The sequence below is a fragment of the Ranitomeya imitator genome, chromosome 4, assembly GCF_032444005.1.
Source record: "Ranitomeya imitator isolate aRanImi1 chromosome 4, aRanImi1.pri, whole genome shotgun sequence".
In the NCBI taxonomy this organism is placed as follows: domain Eukaryota; kingdom Metazoa; phylum Chordata; class Amphibia; order Anura; family Dendrobatidae; genus Ranitomeya; species Ranitomeya imitator.
Genome location: NC_091285.1, coordinates 701,813,166 through 701,834,675, shown reverse-complemented (window position 1 = coordinate 701,834,675; position 21,510 = coordinate 701,813,166). Strand labels below are relative to the sequence as shown.

Here is a 21,510-nt window from a genome sequence, read left to right as displayed (position 1 = left end):
TTTTTATAGAGCCATCAGGCGGCCTTTATTATTCTTAAAGGGCCAGCAGTCGGTCCTCACTATTCCATCAGCTGGTTATGCTTTGTTGTTCCCATAATTAAACAGTCAGTCTCCTATACTGTTATAGCATATGCAGTGAGTGGCAGGGCTGCCCAGAATTTGTACGCACCCCAATACCCCTTTGAAAAGAAGTAGAGGAGGGCCTCCTGAAAACAATGTTCCCATTATTAGGAATTGGGTCTCCCATACTGTTTGCCTATGCAGTGAATGCAAAGCCTGCCAAAAATTTGCACCTACTCCGATGCCCCTTAGAAGAGAAAACGAGACTAGTAAATATAGCTTTTACTCCAAAAAGATTAGGCAGTGTTTACAAAAGGTATAAAAAACGATATTACAAGATGAGACAATTATAGTATGTACAGAATGATTACCAAATAAAAGGGATTAAAGATGAAAAGCACTTACAGTTCTCTCAGATAATGGCAGGCCATGTGGCAGGGGAAGGGCAACGCATCCCAATGCATAAGAACAGATTGCAGAGCTTCTGTTAGCTGATTTTCTGGCAAAAGACCACCTCCCAACTCAACTGGTCAATGTTATACCCAGTGCTTCATGACCTCTCTGAGTGGGAGGAGCTGACATGCACTCCCTTCTGGATGTTATGAAAAATGTTACTTCGGCCATAACTCGGGGTGGGAACCTCATAGAAGGACACCAAAACTATAATTCTCCTGAGCATGAGACTGCCATTCATTTAAGTCCAAACATGACTTGGCTATGTGACTCGGCTAAGCAGTAATGAGTTTCTCAGGTTCTGCTAGGCCCTGAGCTTCGAAAACACACAGGAGGGTAGCTCTACCAGCGCTGGTGCCAAAAATGTAAATTTCACATCTATATCAATAATCGGTGCTATTATATGTAAGTTTGCAAGAACAAAGAAAACATGTGCTTTTAAGGAACTACCTTTAACCAGTTTTTTCAAGCTGCTCTGTGACACACTGGGGTCTCAGGTTACACAGCTGTATAGCATAGAACAAGGAGATTCTTGAGGGAGGGGGAATGAGTGGTTTAGAATCACATAGGCAGACTGAGGGGCCATGCAGCAGTGTTTGAAAAACAAACCCAATAGGGGGAAGGAAAGTGTGTGCTGAGCTGGCATGTCATTTACAAAACCGTGGAGATGTAGCAAAGCTGTGTATATTCATGACATCCATATATTCACCTTATGCCAATTCCATTGAAGCCCTTGTTTTCTGTAAAAACATAAAAATAATAAACCACCATATCCCTCACCTGTCCGACATTCTGTCCCATGCTGTAATCCATCTCAGTGATAAGTGCTTTACAACCTGGATGGTGCCAAGATGCGACTGTTCAGGCAGAGGAGCAGGATACAATGATGTGCTGTGTGAGCAGCTTCAGTGTGGGCAGTGATGTCAAAAAAGATCCCACACTTCACTGTGAGTGGCCCAAAGAAATGCGGTGACCTCAAGGAAATCACCACAATGATAAATGCTGCTTTCAGCAGCTGCCGACACCAGGGATCAGAGGGAACTGCACCTCTTCTCACAGGCAACGGCTGCTAAATGCAACTCCCATCATTGCTGGTTGTGCTGATCTGTCATCCATGTGTCATCAAAGTGCATGTGTGCAGCACGCATTTAATCTGTGCTGTGCCGAAAATAACGTCATGTCTGCTGGTTTTCCATGTAGACGCGTGGTCTTTGTGAAAAAATCTGACATGTGCGCACCGCCATTGAATAAAGGGGGCATGTGTATGTCCATATTTGTGGTCTTTAAAAAATGGACATACAAAACAGATTTGTGAAGAACGCGTAAGATACAGTATATTTCCAAAGTGCCTCGGGAACAGATGTCTTTATGTATTCTGCAGGCACAATGCCTGCGAGTGAAAACTCATATAAATTGACTGAATATTAACCTATCATAAAGTTTATGGTAGTAAAACACCCATAGCTGCTTCAGGTTCAGGTGGGACCTCAGTACCAGCCACTGATGTCTTCATGGTGCCTGACAAGATGCCTCTTTAGTAGTGTTGAGCGATACCGTCCGATATTTGAAAGTATCGGTATCGGATGGTATTGGCCGATATCTGAAAAATTTTGGATATCGCCGATACCGATATCCGATACCAATACAAGTCAATGGGACACAAATATCGGAAGGTATCCTCTATGGTTCCTAGGGTCTGAAGGAGAGGAAACTCTCCTTCAGGCCCTGGGATTCATATTCATGTGTAAAATAAAGAATAAAAAAAATAAATATTGATACACATACCCTCGGACGCGCCCTGGTTGTAACCGCTGCAACCACCATGATTCCCTTCCTAAGAATGAGCGCGTAAAGGACCTTCGATGACGTCGCGGCTTGTGATTGGTCGCGTGACCGCTCATGTGACCGCTCTCGAGACCAATCACAAGCCGCGACATCATCGAAGGTCCTTCACACGCTCATTCTTAGGAACAGAAGCATGGCGGTTGCAGCGGTTACAACCAGGGCGCGTCCGAGGGTGAGTATATCAATATTTTTTATTTTTATTCTTTATTTTACACATCAATCTTCATCCCGATACCGATTCCCGATATCGCAAAAATATCGGATCTCGGTATCGGAATTCCGATACCGCAAATATCGGCCGATACCCGATACTTGCGGTATCGGAATGCTCAACACTACTCTTTAGTAATCCAGCCTCTCGTACTCAGTAAGCGAACTGTGTATCCGATAAATGTTGATCAGATTTGCATGTTGCACCCAGTAACTGATGTTAGCACCTAAGTTGGGGTATGGTAAGTGGCAGTTTCTATTTTAAACCCTATAGAGATAGAGGAACTTACTCTGTGAACTTTGTGTTCCTCTTCAATATCTCGAAGTATGCACATTACCTTATTGTGACCTCATCTTTTATCTCTTCTAAGGAAAACATGTCGGATCTTCACTTTGAATACAAGGGAGTCCTTTACCCTAACCAATCAATGTCTAAGGAAGTTCTGGAGTTTTTGGAAAATGAATTTCAAGTTAGAGATGATGACGTCTATAATATAACCTATCCAAAATCAGGTGAAGGATTTTTAAAGTCAAAGATTAAATGCAAATCATTTTATTTTAGATAATACAGCTCTTCTCCATTGTCAGTGTTTTTGTCACACTTTCTCTTTGCTCTCTGTTTCTTATGAAAAATAGATATTGGCGCGCACTCCGAGTTTCACTAGTGGAGGTGCCAATTGAGGGGATTGTTTAAAATCCCTTGTAGACCATGGAGAAAAATATCAATTGCACACTACTTTTGAATGCAAACAAGATTTATTTTATTAAAGGTCAAAAAATGAAAAATAAGAGCAACTTTTGAACGTCAGCGTGTTTCGGCCAACTCGGCCTTTTTTACGACAGTTGCACTCAGTAGGTATTCTCTTCTAGACAGGAATTTTTCTACCCTGGAGGTACGATTTGTTAAGTCTGGAAAGTATAGTTCAAGAGATATAATTGAGTACGTTGATGAATGTGGAAAGCCTATAATGGAATAAGTATGTCCTAAACTATAGTGCCTGTATTTCTCACGTCCCAGACCGGGTGCTTGCTTAAATGTGTCACACACAGATGTGCCTTTTCTGGGCAGCTGCGGGCTGCTATCTTTATGCTGGGGGGGTGCCAATATCCATGGCTCCTTACCAGCCTGAGAATACCAGCCTCCCGCTGGTGACGCCACACCTTTTTTTATTTATTTATAAGACATGGTGTTTGCAGCGCTGTCATGCACATGACAGCGCAACAAACACTGGATGTTTGGGCCCCCCATTCAAGTGAATGGGCTCCGGGTTTGTGTTCAGGTCTGGGTACTGTTCTGGCACCGGAACCTGAACTTTTTGTAACTGTTCAGCCGAACCCACCAGACCCAAACATCCAGGTTTCTGACCATCTCTACTTCTCTTTCCACTCAATATTAGCCGGTCGTCTTGGTTAAGACCAGGGAACTTATGTCTATCTGAGTTCATGTTTACTTTAAAACATTGGCCTTTAGGCTCACACAACAATGGCTCATCAGTCCATGAGCACAATCCATTATCCTTAATCTGTTTTTTCAATCGGGTCATCCAACCCTCTTCCCTAAAAATGTGTCCTTTTGGCAAAGACCCAGTCAATAAAGTCCGGGCTGTAACATTGGGTCGTCTGGTTTCCTCCCCTCCCATTTTTGTGAGCAACAGTCCTTTTAATTCCAAAATACTGCCCACGTGTCAAGGTCACAGTCTCTTGGGGACAAAAGTAAACAGTCTTTTGGGACAAAAAAAGGGATTTGGCTTTTTACAGCCCCTTAATCCAGCAGGGGGATGCTCAAATGCGCCTAAAAAACTAGGGGGAAGAAACACAAACCTTCGGCAATCCTTGGCCAACTCCGGGGACCTCAGTCACTTTTGGGCCTTCTGCAGCAACGTGGAACAGTTCGTCTTCTGTCTCTATATGCAAGTAGCACAACTGAAAACGGGTCAGGGCTAACCTTTTCACTGTTGACCACCATTTTGGAATTTCCACGGCTGCTCTCACACCTAAGTCTCCTTGGTACTGCAAGTTGTGGTCTTTCCTGGTGAAGAAGTCTTTTGCACTTTGAAACGCATGGAATAAACCACTATCCATTTGACAATCTGGGATATACGTCTCATCATTGATCAGCAACTGTGAAATCATACACAAACCTCTCCTTTCTTTCCTGCACAAGGGAAATAAATAAGGCCTCCTACTGCCATGAACTTACTGACGCTAGCAGCGCATTGCGCTTGAACTTGACCTTGGTGAATGTCGTTCTCTATAAAGGCAATGTGAGAAAAATTTTGCATTGCACTCACACCAGTGTTTATCTGTGAGTTTTTCCTCACTTGGAACTGGGGTGATTATCGCAGCATGCTGTGTATAACCGCCTAAAATGACCGAGACTCACCAATGCAAGTCAATGGGTGTAAGAAAAAAAAATCACATGGCATATTGGCCATGCATGTGCTCTCAGATTTTTGCTCACCCATCTCATAGGAAACTGGACATTTCATCAGGGGAGTACAATAAATTCACCGTGAACCATTGGAATAGATATTGTAGATAGAAAGGTGTCAGTCAGAAATATTAATGCAGTGCATGATTAGTTGACTGTAGGTATATTTTGCTGATATAAAATTAAATGAAAAAAGATGGAGTGTTTCCCTTAATTTTAAAACCCAGATGAGGGAAAGCAGACAGCTGGGGGCTGGTGTTATTATTCTGGGAAGAGGCCAATATCCATGAAGATTCCCTGCCTTTTAATAACAGTTCATGGATGTTTGCAAACCTTTACTGGTTGTTAAAAAGGGGGAACCAAAGGCCCAGTGAAACGCGCATCATGAACACATGTATTGGTCTAATATTAGATGTAGAATTATGATAGAGTCTGGATAAAAGTAACAACAATAGGGAAATAGATGTCTACGTGCGCTGCTAAAGTGTAACAATCAGCAGACATACTTAGTTTGCCTGCAAAAGCGCCATGGCTATTCTCTAGTGCCAGCGTTGCTGCTGAGAGACCGCGAGTGCAGCTGCTATGCCCACATAAGGTCACTAATGGATATGGTTTGTGTGGTAGACATTAATGCATCACACTAAATGCAATATTGCCTAGTCTGTACAGTTTGTGATTGGGGTGTAAAAGTCCTTGGAGATCCATGACTTGTTTACCTTCATGACAGTTAGGTTGTCTACACTTTCAGGGGAGAACCAGCTGCGCTTATCCATCAGGAAACCACCAGCAGCGCTGAAGCCACATTATGAGTGAATGCTGACTGCCGGGCATGAAAAAACCTCCAAGGCGTGTGAGGCGAGCTCAGGCCACTCATCCATTTTGGAAGACCAACATGTGAAAGGGTCCAAACCGTCCCTGATGGTATTGATATTCAGTTCTAGATACTCCTGCACCATCCCCTCTTTTCATTCACCACTAGTGTTGAGCGATACCTTCCGATATCGGAAAGTATTGGTATCGGATTAGATCGGCCGATATACAAAAAATATCAGATATCGCCGATACCGATACCCGATACCAATGCAAGTCAATGGGTCTAAAATATCGGAATTCAAATAAACCCTTTCTTTCCTTGTAGGTTAATTCAACATGAAGGAAGACAACTAAGAATAATGTAGTTATAGATAGGAGGAAAAAGGAGCATACAATCTAAATATTTTTATAAACAAATGTCTTTATTAGTACAAAAAGATAAAAGATAATAGGACAATTACATTTAAGGTGTAATCCAGTCAAGCACGGGGGAAAAGACCACCCCCTGCAACCCCCATGTTACATATAAAGGTAATAATCAAGGGGAAAAGGAAGCCCCACATAAGAATCACCTGGAAGATTAGACCCACATGTACCTAAATAAATATCATGGTGAACAGTGATGCTAAACCAGAGGTAATACATGGTACATAATGAGGTAACAGGTACCGTGGCCAAGCTTACCAACGTGGGGTGCAGGAGGAGAGTCCAACCGGAAAAGAAAAGCGCCCCGACGCGCGTTTCGCGGCTCTGAAGCGCCGCTTTCTCAAGGGGATGACAGTCCACCGGTGCAGGACCTGCTAATAACCCCCCTGACCCCGGTCACGTGTGCAATCGCAGCCAATCCACGCGGCCACTGCGGCGCATGCGCACTGTGGAGAGCGGGTCAGGAGCGGGGGCAGGGTGTCAGGCCGAGGGCGCAAGCACCAGGAAAAGGCCCGGCGATTGCGCACAAGGCCCCAAGACGCCCCGCCCACACACCAGAGCCACCCACAAACAGCGCGATGCGCACAGCCGTATGGATAGGTGAGTGGGGAGGGAGCCTACCCCTGACTACCAATGAGAGATATGCAAAAGCGGTGTGCACAAAATAGTAAAAAGGCACCATGTCATCTACCCACAGTGTGCGCAATGTATGTAAAAGGGCACACAATGTCAATCCATACCTACGATGGTGTCAGCAATGTATATGGAACACCATACTGCCAACAGGCGCTGGCGTACTATATGCCCATGTGTCACTGTCTAAACCTATCTGTCCCCAATAAGGACAATCCCAATAAAAAAGGGGGGGGGGAGGAGAGAGACAGCGATAAATGACACACAAAAACTAATATGGGAGGTACCCATATAAATATATATAGAGACAAGAGCAATGTGTGTAAAACGTGATATACACAAACGTAGTATACATAGACAAATATTTCATGTAGATATATGCCTGTGCACATTGTCCGTGATGTCTCCAATATTGACAGGTGATGAACACTATGCGGTCACACATTGATATTTAGCGGATGGCAGAGAATATGTAGAACGTTCACTCCACACGAGGCCGGGATCAGAGGGGAGCCGTATGCAAAGGGTATTACTATAAATGAAGAAATGACAAAAAATTAAAATCAAAAAACAAAACAGAATAATACAATAAAAGAAATAAGAACAGATAATCCGGAGGGACAGTGATGAGACACAACGGAGACTCATATAAGGCTACGCTAGAGGTAAGGGGCAAAGCTCAAGGATTCATTGAGACCCCTGGGCGTCAAAGTGTCGAGCAGAACAATCCACTTTGAATCGATCTGTGCGAATCGTTTCTTATAGTCACCACCTCTGATGCCAAGGTGAAGAGCGTCAATCCCCCTAACAGAAAGTAGTTTGTCATTGCAGTTATGGTACTGCCTGAAATGGCGTGGAACCGTTTTCAAATCCACTAAGGTGGGCGCTGTCCTGGCTGCGCCAATGTCCCGCACATGCTCACGAACCCGAACCCTAAGTTCACGAGTGGTAAGCCCAAGTTATATTTTTGGGCACGGACCGGTCGCATAATAGATGACATTGGTGGTGTTACAAGTTATGCGCTGTCTAATTTGAAATGTTTTCGTACCATCACTCGAGGCAAAGTCAGAGCAGCGGAGGACATTGGCGCAGGCAAGACAGCGCCCACACGGGACACATCCCGGACGGGGGCCCCCCGTACCAAAAACATTTGTTGGGGCTGGAACGTAGTGACTCCTCACTGGCATATCATTCAGGCTCTTACACCTTTTAGGGGTCATCAGAGTAAAGTTCCCCAGTGCAGCACGCAGGGAGGGCTCAGTATGTAACACAGGCCAATGTTTAGCAAAAATAGAACGCATGTTCTCCCACTCGTGATTATAAGTGGAAGTGTATCTTATTATTCCGCCCTTGTCTTCATGCCGACGTCGAGAGACACCGTGCAATAGATCACTCCGTGGGGTAGTCCTAGCCCGGTCATAGCCGGACCTAATGGACCTATGGCTATAACCACGGGCCCTAAATCTCTGTTTAAGATCACCCGCTTGTTGTTCAAATTTTGTCTCAGAGGAGCAAATACGCCGCATCCTGAGGAACTGTCCGACCGGGACGGCCCTCACGGTGGCTGGATGGTGAGCAGAGGTGGCATGCAGCAAAGAGTTGACCGAGGTCGGCTTCCTGAAGACGTCAGTCTGGATGCGCCGATCTGAATCAATTTCCAGACGGACGTCCAGGAAGTCAACCGTCACAGTGCTGAAAACGTAGGTCAAACGTATGTTCGACCTCGATGGCCCTCTGTGTGAGCTAATCCTCGAGCCGGTGGAATATATCCTGGCCCACAACTTTTTTATTTTTAAGGACAATTTTTATCTACAGAAACGCGGCACAGCCATGGGCGCGGCGTGTGCGCCCTCGTACGCCAACCTTTTCCTGGGCGCCTGGGAGAGAGAGATCTTTGGCGACGGGGGCCCGCCATCCGCTGCCCATTTGCTGTGCTGGTATCTTTATATCGATGACATTCTGTTCCTTTGGGGTGGGTCCGTCCACCAGCTCGAGGACTTTATGAGGTGCCTCAATGATAACACATTGAACATACGTTTGACCTACGTTTTCAGCACTGTGACGGTTGACTTCCTGGACGTCCGTCTGGAAATTGATTCAGATTGGCGCATCCAGACTGACGTCTTCAGGAAGCCGACCTCGTATAGTGTTCATCACCTGTCAATATTGGAGACATCACGGACAATGTGCACAGGCATATATCTACATGAAATATTTGTCTATGTATACTACGTTTGTGTATATCACGTTTTACACACATTGCTCTTGTCTCTATATATATTTATATGGGTACCTCCCATATTAGTTTTTGTGTGTCATTTATCGCTGTCTCTCTCCTCCCCCCCCCCTTTTTTATTGGGATTGTCCATATTGGGGACAGATAGGTTTAGACAGTGACACATGGGCATATAGTACGCCAGCGCCTGTTGGCAGTATGGTGTTCCATATACATTGCTGACACCATCGTAGGTATGGATTGACATTGTGTGCCCTTTTACATACATTGCGCACATTGTGGGTAGATGACATGGTGCCTTTTTACTATTTTGTGCACACCGCTTTTGCATATCTCTCATTGGTAGTCAGGGGTACGCTCCCTTCCCACTCACCTATCCATACGGCTGTGCGCATCGCGCTGTTTGTGGGCGGCTCTGGTGTGTGGGCGGGGCATCTTGGGGCCTTGTGCGCAATCGCCGGGTCTTTTCCTGGTGCTTGCGCCCTCGGCCTGACGCCCTGCCTCCGCTCCTGACCCGCTCTCCACAGTGCGCATGCGCCGCAGTGGCCGCGCGGATTGGCTGCGATTGCACACGTGACCGGGGTCAGGGGGGTTATTAGCAGGTCCTGCACCGGTGGACTGTCATCCTCTTGAGAAAGCGGCGCTTCAGAGCCGCGAAACACGCGTCGGGGCGCTTTTCTTTTCCGGTTGGACTCTCCTCCTGCACCCCTCGTTGGTAAGCTTGGCCACGGTATCTGTTACCTCATTATGTACCATGTATTACAGCGTCACTGTTCGCCATGATATTTATTTAGGTACATGTGGGTCTAATCTTCCAGGTGATTCTTATGTGGGGCTTCCTTTTCCCTTTGATTATTACCTTTATATGTAACATGGGGGTTGCAGGGGGTGGTCTCCCCCCCCGTGCTTGACTGGATTACACCTTAAATGTAATTGTCCTATTATCTTTTATCTTTTTGTACTAATAGACATTTGTTTATAAAAATATTAGATTGTGGCCCGATTCTAACGCATCGGGTATTCTAGAATATGCATGTCCCCGTAGTATATGGACAATGATGATTCCAGAATTTGCGGCAGATTGTGCCCGTCGCTGATTGGTCGAGGCAACCTTTATGACATCATCGTCGCCATGGCAACCGTTATAACATCTACGTCGCCATGGCAACCATTATGACATCTACGTCGATACTGTGCCCGTCTCTGATTGGTCGAGGCCTAGCGGCCTCGACCAATCAGAGACGCGGGATGTCTACGTCCTTTATGACATCATCGTCGCTGTGCCCGTTGCTGATTGGTCGAGGCCGCCAGGCGCGGGATTTCTACGTCGATACTAGAGTTGAGCGACCTTGACCTTTTTAGAGTCGAGCCGGGTTTTGCGAAACCCGACTATGTCCAAAGTCGGGTCGAGTGAAATCGGCCGATTATGACGTAAAGTCGGGATCGACCGAAACACGAAACCCAATGCAAGTCAATGGGGCAGCATAGTCGGCAGTGAGTGGGGGCCAGGAAAACACCTAGAGTGCCCATTTTATTGTCAAAACCATCCATTCTTCTTAATGAAGCTTGTCAAGCGTAATTTACCTTATAATAATTGGAAGGCATTTGAAATTGGGGGTCATTTGGCTAAAGTTGTGGGGGGTAGGGCTGGTTCAAGTAATTAGTGGGCCCAGGAAATCTGGACCACGTCACGGCAGTGGAGCAGGGAGAGGTAAGTATTTCAACTTTGCAAGTGCTGTGAACCTGAGCAAGCAGGGGGGGCCCACTCGTTGGCATTGGCACTGGCACAGGGCCCCTCAAAGTACAGCGGTGTGTTTGCACGGCGGGGGCGCCTCCCACCGGCAGCAACACTTTTGCGTACTATGAGAGGCCCTGTGCCAGTGACGTCGCCAACTAGTATTCCTCCCCCCACCTGATGAAGGAACCTGCACTTTCATCTGCACCTTCCTCTTTGTCCCCGTGTAAGGTGGTATGGTATGCGGGAAGAGCAACCTGACTTTCAGCAGGGTCACAATGTTGTTGTGTAGCGTGCACGGGGAATGTTGCGTTATGGGTCAATGTACCAGCAGACTCATCTATCACTGGCTGGGCAATGGGCAGGATGAGGAGGAAACACAGATATAGACCCAAAGAATAAAGTTGGCTAAATGCAGTTCAAAATTGGTAACACAGGAATAACCAGGGGGCATTGCAGTGGAGGACAACTGGAATGAGAGGCTGACACAGAGAGTAGGGCCAAATCAGTAAGTAGTCGAAATGCAGTTCAAAATTGGCAACCGTAGTAAACAGGCGGCACAGCTTTGTTCAGTGGAGGAGAACAGCAAGGAGTGGCAGACACCGATAGTAGGCCCCAACCCAACTAGTAGGCCAAATGCAGTCTAACATTAACAACTACTTAACGAGAGGCTGAAAATGGTATTTCAGGACAGGAAACCAGGAGAACAGCAAGGAGTGGCAGACACCGATAGTAGGCCCCAAACCAACTAGTACGCCAAATGCAGTTGTTCCATTTAACCACAATTTAATGAGAGCCTGAAGATAGAAGCTCAGGAAAGGCAACCTGGGGAACACCTTGGAGTGTAACACACCATCTCTCTCCACCCCATACCCATTTTGTAGGCCTAATGCTGTGTACTTTTCTACAACTACTAAACGAGAGTCGGAAGACCGAAGCAATGGCAAGGAAACCTGGGGAACACCTTGGAGTGTAACACACCATCTCTCTCCACCCCATACCCAATTTGTAGGCCTAATGCAGCCTACTTTCCGACACCTACTAAACGAGAGCATGAAGATCGAAGCTCAGGAAAGGCAACCTGGGGAACACCTTGGAGTGTAACACACCATCTCTCTCCACCCCATACCCATTTTTTAGGCCTAATGCAGTGTACTTTTCTACAACTACTAAACGAGAGTCGGAAGACCGAAGCAATGGCAAGGAAACCTGGGGAACACCTTGGAGTGTAACACACCATCTCTCTCCACCCCATTCCCCATTTTTTAGGCCTAATGCAGCCTACTTTCCGACACCTACTAAACGAGAGCATGAAGATCGAAGCTCAGGAAAGGCAACCTGGGGAACACCTTGGAGTGTAACACACCATCTCTCTCCACCCCATACCCATTTTGTAGGCCTAATGCTGTGTACTTTTCTACAACTACTAAACGAGAGTCGGAAGACCGAAGCAATGGCAAGGAAACCTGGGGAACACCTTGGAGTGTAACACACCATCTCTCTCCACCCCATACCCAATTTGTAGGCCTAATGCAGCCTACTTTCCGACACCTACTAAACGAGAGCATGAAGATCGAAGCTCAGGAAAGGCAACCTGGGGAACACCTTGGAGTGTAACACACCATCTCTCTCCACCCCATACCCATTTTTTAGGCCTAATGCAGTGTACTTTTCTACAACTACTAAACGAGAGTCGGAAGACCGAAGCAATGGCAAGGAAACCTGGGGAACACCTTGGAGTGTAACACACCATCTCTCTCCACCCCATTCCCCATTTTTTAGGCCTAATGCAGCCTACTTTCCGACACCTACTAAACGAGAGCATGAAGATCGAAGCTCAGGAAAGGCAACCTGGGGAACACCTTGGAGTGTAACACACCATCTCTCTCCACCCCATACCCATTTTGTAGGCCTAATGCTGTGTACTTTTCTACAACTACTAAACGAGAGTCGGAAGACCGAAGCAATGGCAAGGAAACCTGGGGAACACCTTGGAGTGTAACACACCATCTCTCTCCACCCCATACCCAATTTGTAGGCCTAATGCAGCCTACTTTCCGACACCTACTAAACGAGAGCATGAAGATCGAAGCTCAGGAAAGGCAACCTGGTGAAAACCTTGGAGTGTAACACAACCTGTCTCTACACCCCATACACAATTAGTAGGCCTAATGCAGCGTAGTTTCCAACAGCTACTAAACGAGAGCCGGAAGATCGAAGCTCAGGAAAGGCAACCTGGGGAACACCTTGGAGTGTAACACAACCTCTCTCTACACCACGGAAGGGCTGATTCTTAGGAAGGAAGGCTGTTGTAAATAAGCATTGCGCGTCCGAGGGTGATTATATTCTTATTCGGTATCTACTCACCCTCGGACGCGCCATGCTTCTTGATTTGTAATTAATGTTTATTTGCAATGTGCTTTTGACTTACTCAATTATTTTTTTAATTATTGATTTTATTAAATTAATAGTTTAACATCTTATTGGAAATAATTTAAAGGAGACGCGACAGGACAACACTCGGTGGATGCCATATCTGTGTTAACAACTCCAAAAAACTTTCAGTTAACTTCTTGCAGGAGAAAGAAATTGTAGCTGTTGGACCTTTGTAGTACAGTTCCAGATATTTGTTGTGTGTTTGTTTTGATTGTTAAAATGTCTGCATTTGAGATCTCAACACGATCTTATTTTTTATAATCAAATTAATTTTTTAAATATTTTATTAGGTTGGTTCAAGGGGTACACGGGCCGCAGTAGACAGGTCAGTGGAGGCCTAGTGGAAGGAGTGACCACAGACAGGCATCGAAGGCCTAAAATAATAACACATGGCTGTAGGCAATTTTAAATTGGTTCCAGGGGTACACGGGCAGCAGTGCCCTGGTCAGTGTAGTAGTAGTTGAAAGAATGGACCGCAGACAGGCATCGAAGGCCTAAAATAAAAAAATTGGGCTGGCTGTAGGCAATTTTAAATTGGTTCCAGGGGTACACGGGCAGCAGTGGTGTGGTCAGTGGAGGCCTAGTGGAAGGAGTGACCGCAGACAGGCATCGAAGGCCGAAAATAATAACACATGGCTGTAGGCAATTTTAAATTGGTTCCAGGGGTACACGGGCAGCAGTGGTGTGGTCAGTGGAGGCCTAGTGGAAGGAGTGACCGCAGACAGGCATCGAAGGCCTAAAATAATAACACATGGCTGTAGGCAATTTTAAATTGTTTCCAGGGGTACACGGGCAGCAGTGCCCTGGTCAGTGTAGTAGTAGTTGAAAGAATGGACCGCAGACAGGCATCGAAGGCCTAAAATAATAACACATGGCTGTAGGCAATTCTAAATTGGTTACAGGGGTACACGGGCAGCAGTGGTGTGGTCAGTGGAGGCCTAGTGGAAGGAGTGACCGCAGACAGGCATCGAAGGCCTAAAATAATAACACATGGCTGTAGGCAATTTTAAATTGGTTCCAGGGGTACACGGGCAGCAGTGGTATGGTCAGTGGAGGCCTAGTGGAAGGAGTGACCGCAGACAGGCATCGAAGGCCTAAAATAATAACACATGGCTGTAGGCAATTTTAAATTGGTTCCATGGGTACACGGGCAGCAGTGCCCTGGTCAGTGTAGTAGTAGTTGAAAGAATGGACCGCAGACAGGCATCGAAGGCCTAAAATAAAAAAATTGGGCTGGCTGTATGCAATTTTAAATTGGTTCCAGGGGTACACGGGCAGCAGTGGTGTGGTCAGTGGAGGCCTAGTGGAAGGAGTGACCGCAGACAGGCATCGAAGGCCTAAAATAATAACACATGGCTGTAGGCAATTTTAAATTGGTTCCAGGGGTACACGGGCAGCAGTGGTGTGGTCAGTGGAGGCCTAGTGGAAGGAGTGACCACAGACAGGCATCGAAGGCCTAAAATATTAACACATGGCTGTAGGCAATTTTAAATTGGTTCCATGGGTACACGGGCAGCAGTGCCCTGGTCAGTGTAGTAGTAGTTGAAAGAATGGACCGCAGACAGGCATCGAAGGCCTAAAATAAAAAAATTGGGCTGGCTGTTTGCAATTTTAAATTGGTTCCAGGGGTACACGGGCAGCAGTGGTGTGGTCAGTGGAGGCCTAGTGGAAGGAGTGACCGCAGACAGGCATCGAAGGCCTAAAATAATAACACATGGCTGTAGGCAATTTCAAATTGGTTCCAGGGGTACACGGGCAGCAGTGGTGTGGTCAGTGGAGGCCTAGTGGAAGGAGTGACCACAGACAGGCATCGAAGGCCTAAAATAATCACACATGGCTGTAGGCAATTTTAAATTGGTTCCAGGGGTACACGGGCAGCAGTGGTGTGGTCAGTGGAGGCCTAGTGGAAGGAGTGACCGCAGACAGGCATCGAAGGCCTAAAATAATCACACATGGCTGTAGGCAATTTTAAATTGGTTCCAGGGGTACACGGGCAGCAGTGGTCTGGTCAGTGGAAGTCTAGTGGAAGGAGTGACCGCAGACAGGCTTCGAAGGCCTAACATAACAAACTTGGGCTGGCTGTAGGCACTTTTAAATTGGTTCCAGGGGTACACGGGCAGCAGTGGTCTGGTCAGTGGAAGTCTAGTGGAAGGAGTGACCGCAGACAGGCTTCCAAGGCCTAACATAACAAAATTGGGCTGGCTGTAGGCACTTTAAATTGGTTCCAGGGGTACATGGGCAGCAGTGTATGGTCAGTGGAAGTCTAGTGGAAGGAGTGACGGCAGACAGTCTTCGAAGGCCTAACATAACAAAATTGGGCTGACTGTAGGCACTTTTAAATTGTTTCCAGGGTAACACGGCCAGCAGTGGCCTGGTCAGTGTAGTAGTTGTAGAAAGAAGGGACCGCAGACAGGCTTCGAAGGCCTAACATAACAAAAATGTCAAAACAATGGTATTGTCAGTGCCAGGCATTGAAGGATGTCAGCGCCTAGACTACACATTGGTGAAGCTGTGAGAGATAATTTTGCTAGTGGTAGAGCACTGTTTGAGCTGGGGGGGGAACTGTCTTGTGGCCGGCGGTACAGGCACAGGGCCCCTCATATTACAACGGTGTGTCTGACGTTGGGTGCGCACCACCACCGCCAGAGACACTTTATTGTACTATGAGGGACCCAGTGGCAGTGCCGTCGACCAAAAGCGGCCACACCCACCTCTTCAGACAAACAGCACTCTCAAGGGTCCAAGCGCAAAGTGGCGATAGCACGGCCCCGTGTGGGGAGTTTGGCCATTTCGTGAGGTGGAAACATGTCGTATGCTGGACAATCAGGTGAAGAAAATTACGAGATTGGAAAAGTCATTCAGAATAGTCCACAGGCAAGACCTTTTCATAGGAAAGCTAGGTGTCAGCCGGGCAGGGTGGGGCAAAAGATTTTGAAATCCAGTTGTGGTTCATTTTAATGAAGGTTAGATCATCTACATTTTGGGTAGCCAGACGAGTCCTTTTTTCTGTTAGTATTGAACCTGCAGCACTGAATACTCTTTCTGATAGGACACTAGCTGCCGGGCAAGCAAGCTCCTGCAATGCATATTCTGCCAATTCTGGCCAGGTGTCTAATTTGGATGCCCAGTAATCAAATGGGAATGACGGTTGAGGGAGAACGTCGATAAGGGATGAAAAATAGTTTGTAACCATACTGGACAAATGTTGTCTCCTGTCACTTTGAATTGATGCTGCAGTACCTGTCCTGTCTGCGGTCATAGAAAAATCACTCCACAACCTGGTCAGAAAACCCCTCTGGCCAACGCCACTTCTGATTTCTGCCCCTCTAACACCTCTGGTCTGCTGGCCCCTGGAGCTCGTGTGAGAACGATCACGGGCGCTGTGTGCAGGGAATGCCAGAAGCAAACGGTCAACAAGAGTTGATTGTTTTGTTGCTAATATTAGTTCCAAGTTCTCATGTGGCATAATATTTTGCAATTTGCCATTATAGCGAGGATCAAGGAGGCAGGCCAACCAGTAATCGTCATCGTTCATCATTTTTGTAATGCGTGTGTCCCTTTTGAGGATACGCAAGGCATAATCCGCCATGTGGGCCAAAGTTCCCGTTGTCAAATCTGCGGTTGTGCTTGGTTGAGGGGCAGTTGCAGGCAAATCTACGTCACTTGTGTCCCTCAAAAAACCAGAACCCGGCCTTGCCACGCCACCAATTTCCCGTGCCCCCGGGAAAGCTTCCTCATTAAAAATATACTCATCCCCATCATCCTCCTCATCCTCCACCTCCTCTTCGCCCGGTACCTCGTCATGTACACTGCCCTGACCAGACAATCGCTGACTGTCATCAAGGCTTTCCTCTTCCTCTGGTGCAGGCGCCTGATCCTTTATGTGCGTCAAACTTTGCATCAGCAGACGCATTAGGGGGATGCTCATGCTTATTATGGCGTTGTCTGCACTAACCAGCCGTGTGCATTCCTCAAAACACTGAAGGACTTGACACATGTCTTGAATCTTCGACCACTGCACACCTGACAACTCCATGTCTGCCATCCTACTGCCTGCCCGTGTATGTGTATCCTCCCACAAAAACATAACAGCCCGCCTCTGTTCGCACAGTCTCTGAAGCATGTGCAGTGTTGAGTTCCACCTTGTTGCAACGTCTATGATTAGGCGATGCTGGGGAAGGTTCAAAGAACGCTGATAGGTCTGCATACGGCTGGAGTGTACAGGCGAACGGCGGATATGTGCGCAAAGTCCACGCACTTTGAGGAGCAGGTCGGATAACCCCGGATAACTTTTCAGGAAGCACTGCACCACCAGGTTTAAGGTGTGAGCCAGGCAAGGAATGTGTTTCAGTTGGGAAAGGGAGATGGCAGCCATGAAATTCCTTCCGTTATCACTCACTACCTTGCCTGCCTCAAGATCTACAGTGCCCAGCCACGACTGCGTTTCTTGCTGCAAGAACTCGGACAGAACTTCCGCGGTGTGTCTATTGTCGCCCAAACACTTCATAGCCAATACAGCCTGCTGACGTATGCCAGTAGCTGCCCCATAATGGGAGACCTGGTGTGCAACAGTGGCAGGTGCGGATGGAGTGTTTGTGCGACTGCGGTCTGTGGACGAGCTCTTGCTTCTGCAGGAGGACGAGGAGGAGGAGGAGGAGGAGGGGGTGCGAACGGCTACAGACAACTGTTTACTAGACCGTGGGCTAGGCAGAACTGTCCCAAACTTGCTGTCCCCTGTGGACCCTGAATCCACCACATTTACCCAGTGTGCCGTGATGGACACGTAACGTCCCTGGCCATGCCTACTGGTCCATGCATCTGTTGTCAGGTGCACCTTTGTGCTCACAGATTGCCTGAGTGCATGGACGATGCGCTCTTTAACATGCTGGTGGAGGGCTGGGATGGCTTTTCTGGAAAAAAAGTGTCGACTGGGTAGCTCGTAGCGTGGTACAGCGTAGTCCATCAGGTCTTTGAAAGCTTCGCTTTCAACTAACCGGTAGGGCATCATCTCTAACGAGATTAGTCTAGCTATGTGGGCGTTCAAACCCTGTGTACGCGGATGCGAGGCTAAGTATTTCCTTTTTCTAACCATAGTCTCATGTAGGGTGAGCTGGACTGGAGAGATGGAGATCGTGGAACTAGCGGGGGTGCCGGTGGACATGGCAGACTGAGAGACGGTGGGAGATGGTATTGTTGCCGCCGGTGCCCTAGATGCAGTGTTTCCTACTACGAAACTGGTGATTCCCTGACCCTGACTGCTTTGGCCTGGCAAAGATACCTGCACAGATACAGCAGGTGGTGCGCTAAATGGTGGTCCTACACTGCCGGAAGGGATGTTGCGTTGATGACTAGCTTCATTGGCCGAGGGTGCAACAACCTTAAGGGACGTTTGGTAGTTAGTCCAAGCTTTCAAATGCATGGTGGTTAAATGTCTATGCATGCAACTAGTATTGAGACTTTTCAGATTCTGACCTCTGCTTAAGGAAGTAGAACATTTTTGACAGATGACTTTGCGCTGATCAATTGGATGTTGTTTAAAAAAATGCCAGACTGCACTCTTTCTAGCATCGGATACCTTTTCAGGCATTGCAGACTGAGCTTTAACCGGATGGCCACGCTGTCCTCCACCAGGTTTTGGCTTTGCCACGCGTTTTGGGCAAGATACGGGCCCGGCAGATGGAACCTGTGGCGATGTTGATGCCTGCTGCGGCCCCTCCTCCTCCTCTGCTTCAGAACTGCTGCCGCCTGCACCCTGTTCCCCCAATGGCTGCCAATCGGGGTCAAGAACTGGGTCATCTAATAACTCTTCTTGTACCTCCTGCGCAACTTCGTCTGTGTCACCGTGTCGTTCGGTGGTATAGCGTTCGTGATGGGGCAACATAGTCTCATCAGGGTCTGATTCTTGATCAGCACCCTGCGAGGGCAATGTTGTGGTCTGAGTCAAAGGACCAGCATAGTAGTCTGGCTGTGGCTGTGCGTCAGTGCACTCCATGTCAGATTCAATTTGTAATGGGCATGGACTGTTAACTGCTTCACTTTCTAAGCCAGGGACGGTATGTGTAAAGAGCTCCATGGAGTAACCCGTTGTGTCGCCTGCTGCATTCTTCTCTGTTGTTGTTTTTGCTGAAGAGGACAAGGAAGTGACTTGTCCCTGACCGTGAACATCCACTAACGACGCGCTGCTTTTACTTTTACCAGTTTCACGAGAGGAGGCAAAAGAGCTAGAGGCTGAGTCAGCAAGATAAGCCAAAACTTGCTCTTGCTGCTCCGGCTTTAAAAGCGGTTTTCCTAATCCCAGAAAAGGGAGCGTTCGAGGCCTTGTGTAGCCGGACGACGAACCTGGCTCCACAGCTCCAGACTTAGGTGCAATATTTTTTTCCCCACGACCACCTGATGCTCCACCACTACCACTACCCTCATTACCAGCTGACAATGAACGCCCCCGGCCACGACCTCTTCCACTAGACTTCCTCATTGTTTTAAAAACGTAACCAAACTAACGTTGTTTGTTGCAGTCACACAACTTACACGGTGAGCTATAACTTCAGTATGATTTAGCTACCCCTTTACAGGTTGGTGAGACCACAGCGAAAATCAGGCCCAATGTTACACACTCTTTTTTTGGTGGCTGCAAATTAGAGAGATGCCCCACACGCAGGACTGTCACTGAAGCACAAATGTTAATATTAATGTCACACTATTATTTTTTTTTTATTTTTATTTTTTTCAGGAACACTTTAGAAACCCCCCCCCAAAAAAAAAATTGATTTTTGCAGGGAGAATTTAGAAAACAAATGTAACAAACTATATGCTTTCTATGGGCCACTGAGTGAGAGATGACGCACACAGGAGTCAGGAGTGGCACACAAGCCCAGAGGCCAATATTTTTCTACCAATGATTGATGGAGTTATTTTCTCTGGTAGATTTTGGAACCCAAATCAAGGGAAAAAAATATAGGCTTTCTATGGACCACAATTGGAGAGAGAGAGAGAGAGAGAGAGAGAGATGGCACACCCAGGAGTCAAGACTGGCACACAAGCAGAAAGGCCAATATTAATCTCCCACTGTTTTTTTTGGTTGTTTTTTTTTTTTTTTTTCAGGGAGACTTTAGAAAAAAAAATAATAAAAAAAATATGATTTTATCAGGAAGAATTTAGAAACCAAATAAAATAAAATGATTTTTTCAGGGAGAATTTATAAATCAAATAAAAACAAAAATAGGCGTTCTATGGCCCACTGACTGAGAGATGACGCACACAGGAATCAGGAGTGGCACACAAGCCCAGAGGCCAATATTTTTCTACCAATGATTGATGGAGTTATTTTCTCTGGTAGATTTTGGAACCCAAATCAAGGAAAAAAAATATAGGCTTTCTATGGACCACAATTGGAGAGAGAGAGAGAGAGAGAGAGAGAGATGGCACACCCAGGAGTCAAGACTGGCACACAAGCAGAAAGGCCAATATTAATCTCCCACTGTTTTTTTTTTTTTTTTTTTTTTTTTTTTTTTTTCAGGGAGACTTTAGAAAAAAAAATAATAAAAAAAATATGATTTTATCAGGAAGAATTTAGAAACCAAATAAAATAAAATGATTTTTTCAGGGAGAATTTATAAAACAAATAAAACCAAAAATAGGCGTTCTATGGCCCACTGACTGAGAGATGACGCACCCAGGAGTCAAGACTGGCACACAAGCAGAAAGGCCAATATTAATCTCCCACTGTTTTTTTTTTTTTTTTTTTTTTTTTCAGGGAGACTTTAGAAAAAAAAATAATAAAAAAAATATGATTTTATCAGGAAGAATTTAGAAACCAAATAAAATAAAATGATTTTTTCAGGGAGAATTTATAAAACAAATAAAACCAAAAATAGGCGTTCTATGGCCCACTGACTGAGAGAGAGAGAGAGATGGAACGCTTAGTACTGGCACACAAGCCCAAAGGGCAATATTAATCTCCCTTTTTTTTTCCAGGGAGAATTTCTAAAACCCCCCAAAAAAAAAAAATTGGCTTTCTATGGCCCACTATTTGTGAGAGAGATGGGACGCTCAGGACTGGCACAGATGGCACGCTCAGGACTGGCACAGAAGCCCAGAGGCCAATATTAATCTCCCTTTTTTTCTGGGAGAATTTGTAAAACCAAAAAAATATTTAAATAGGCTTTCTATGGCCCACTATTTGTGAGAGAGATGGCACGCTCAGGACTGGCACAGATGGCACGCTCACAACTG

General features: G+C 46.5%; 1 protein-coding gene across 1 annotated transcript in view; it reads left to right on the top strand.

Moving 5' to 3' along the window:
• Positions 1–21,510, top strand: part of LOC138677397 (sulfotransferase 2B1-like) — a 204,707-nt gene that overhangs the window by 100,725 nt on the left and 82,472 nt on the right. Inside the window, exon 2 of the mRNA XM_069767490.1 lies at positions 2,940–3,081. Coding sequence (XP_069623591.1) covers positions 2,946–3,081 — 136 coding nt within the window. The 5' untranslated portion in view covers positions 2,940–2,945. The remainder of the gene's footprint in view (positions 1–2,939; positions 3,082–21,510) is intronic.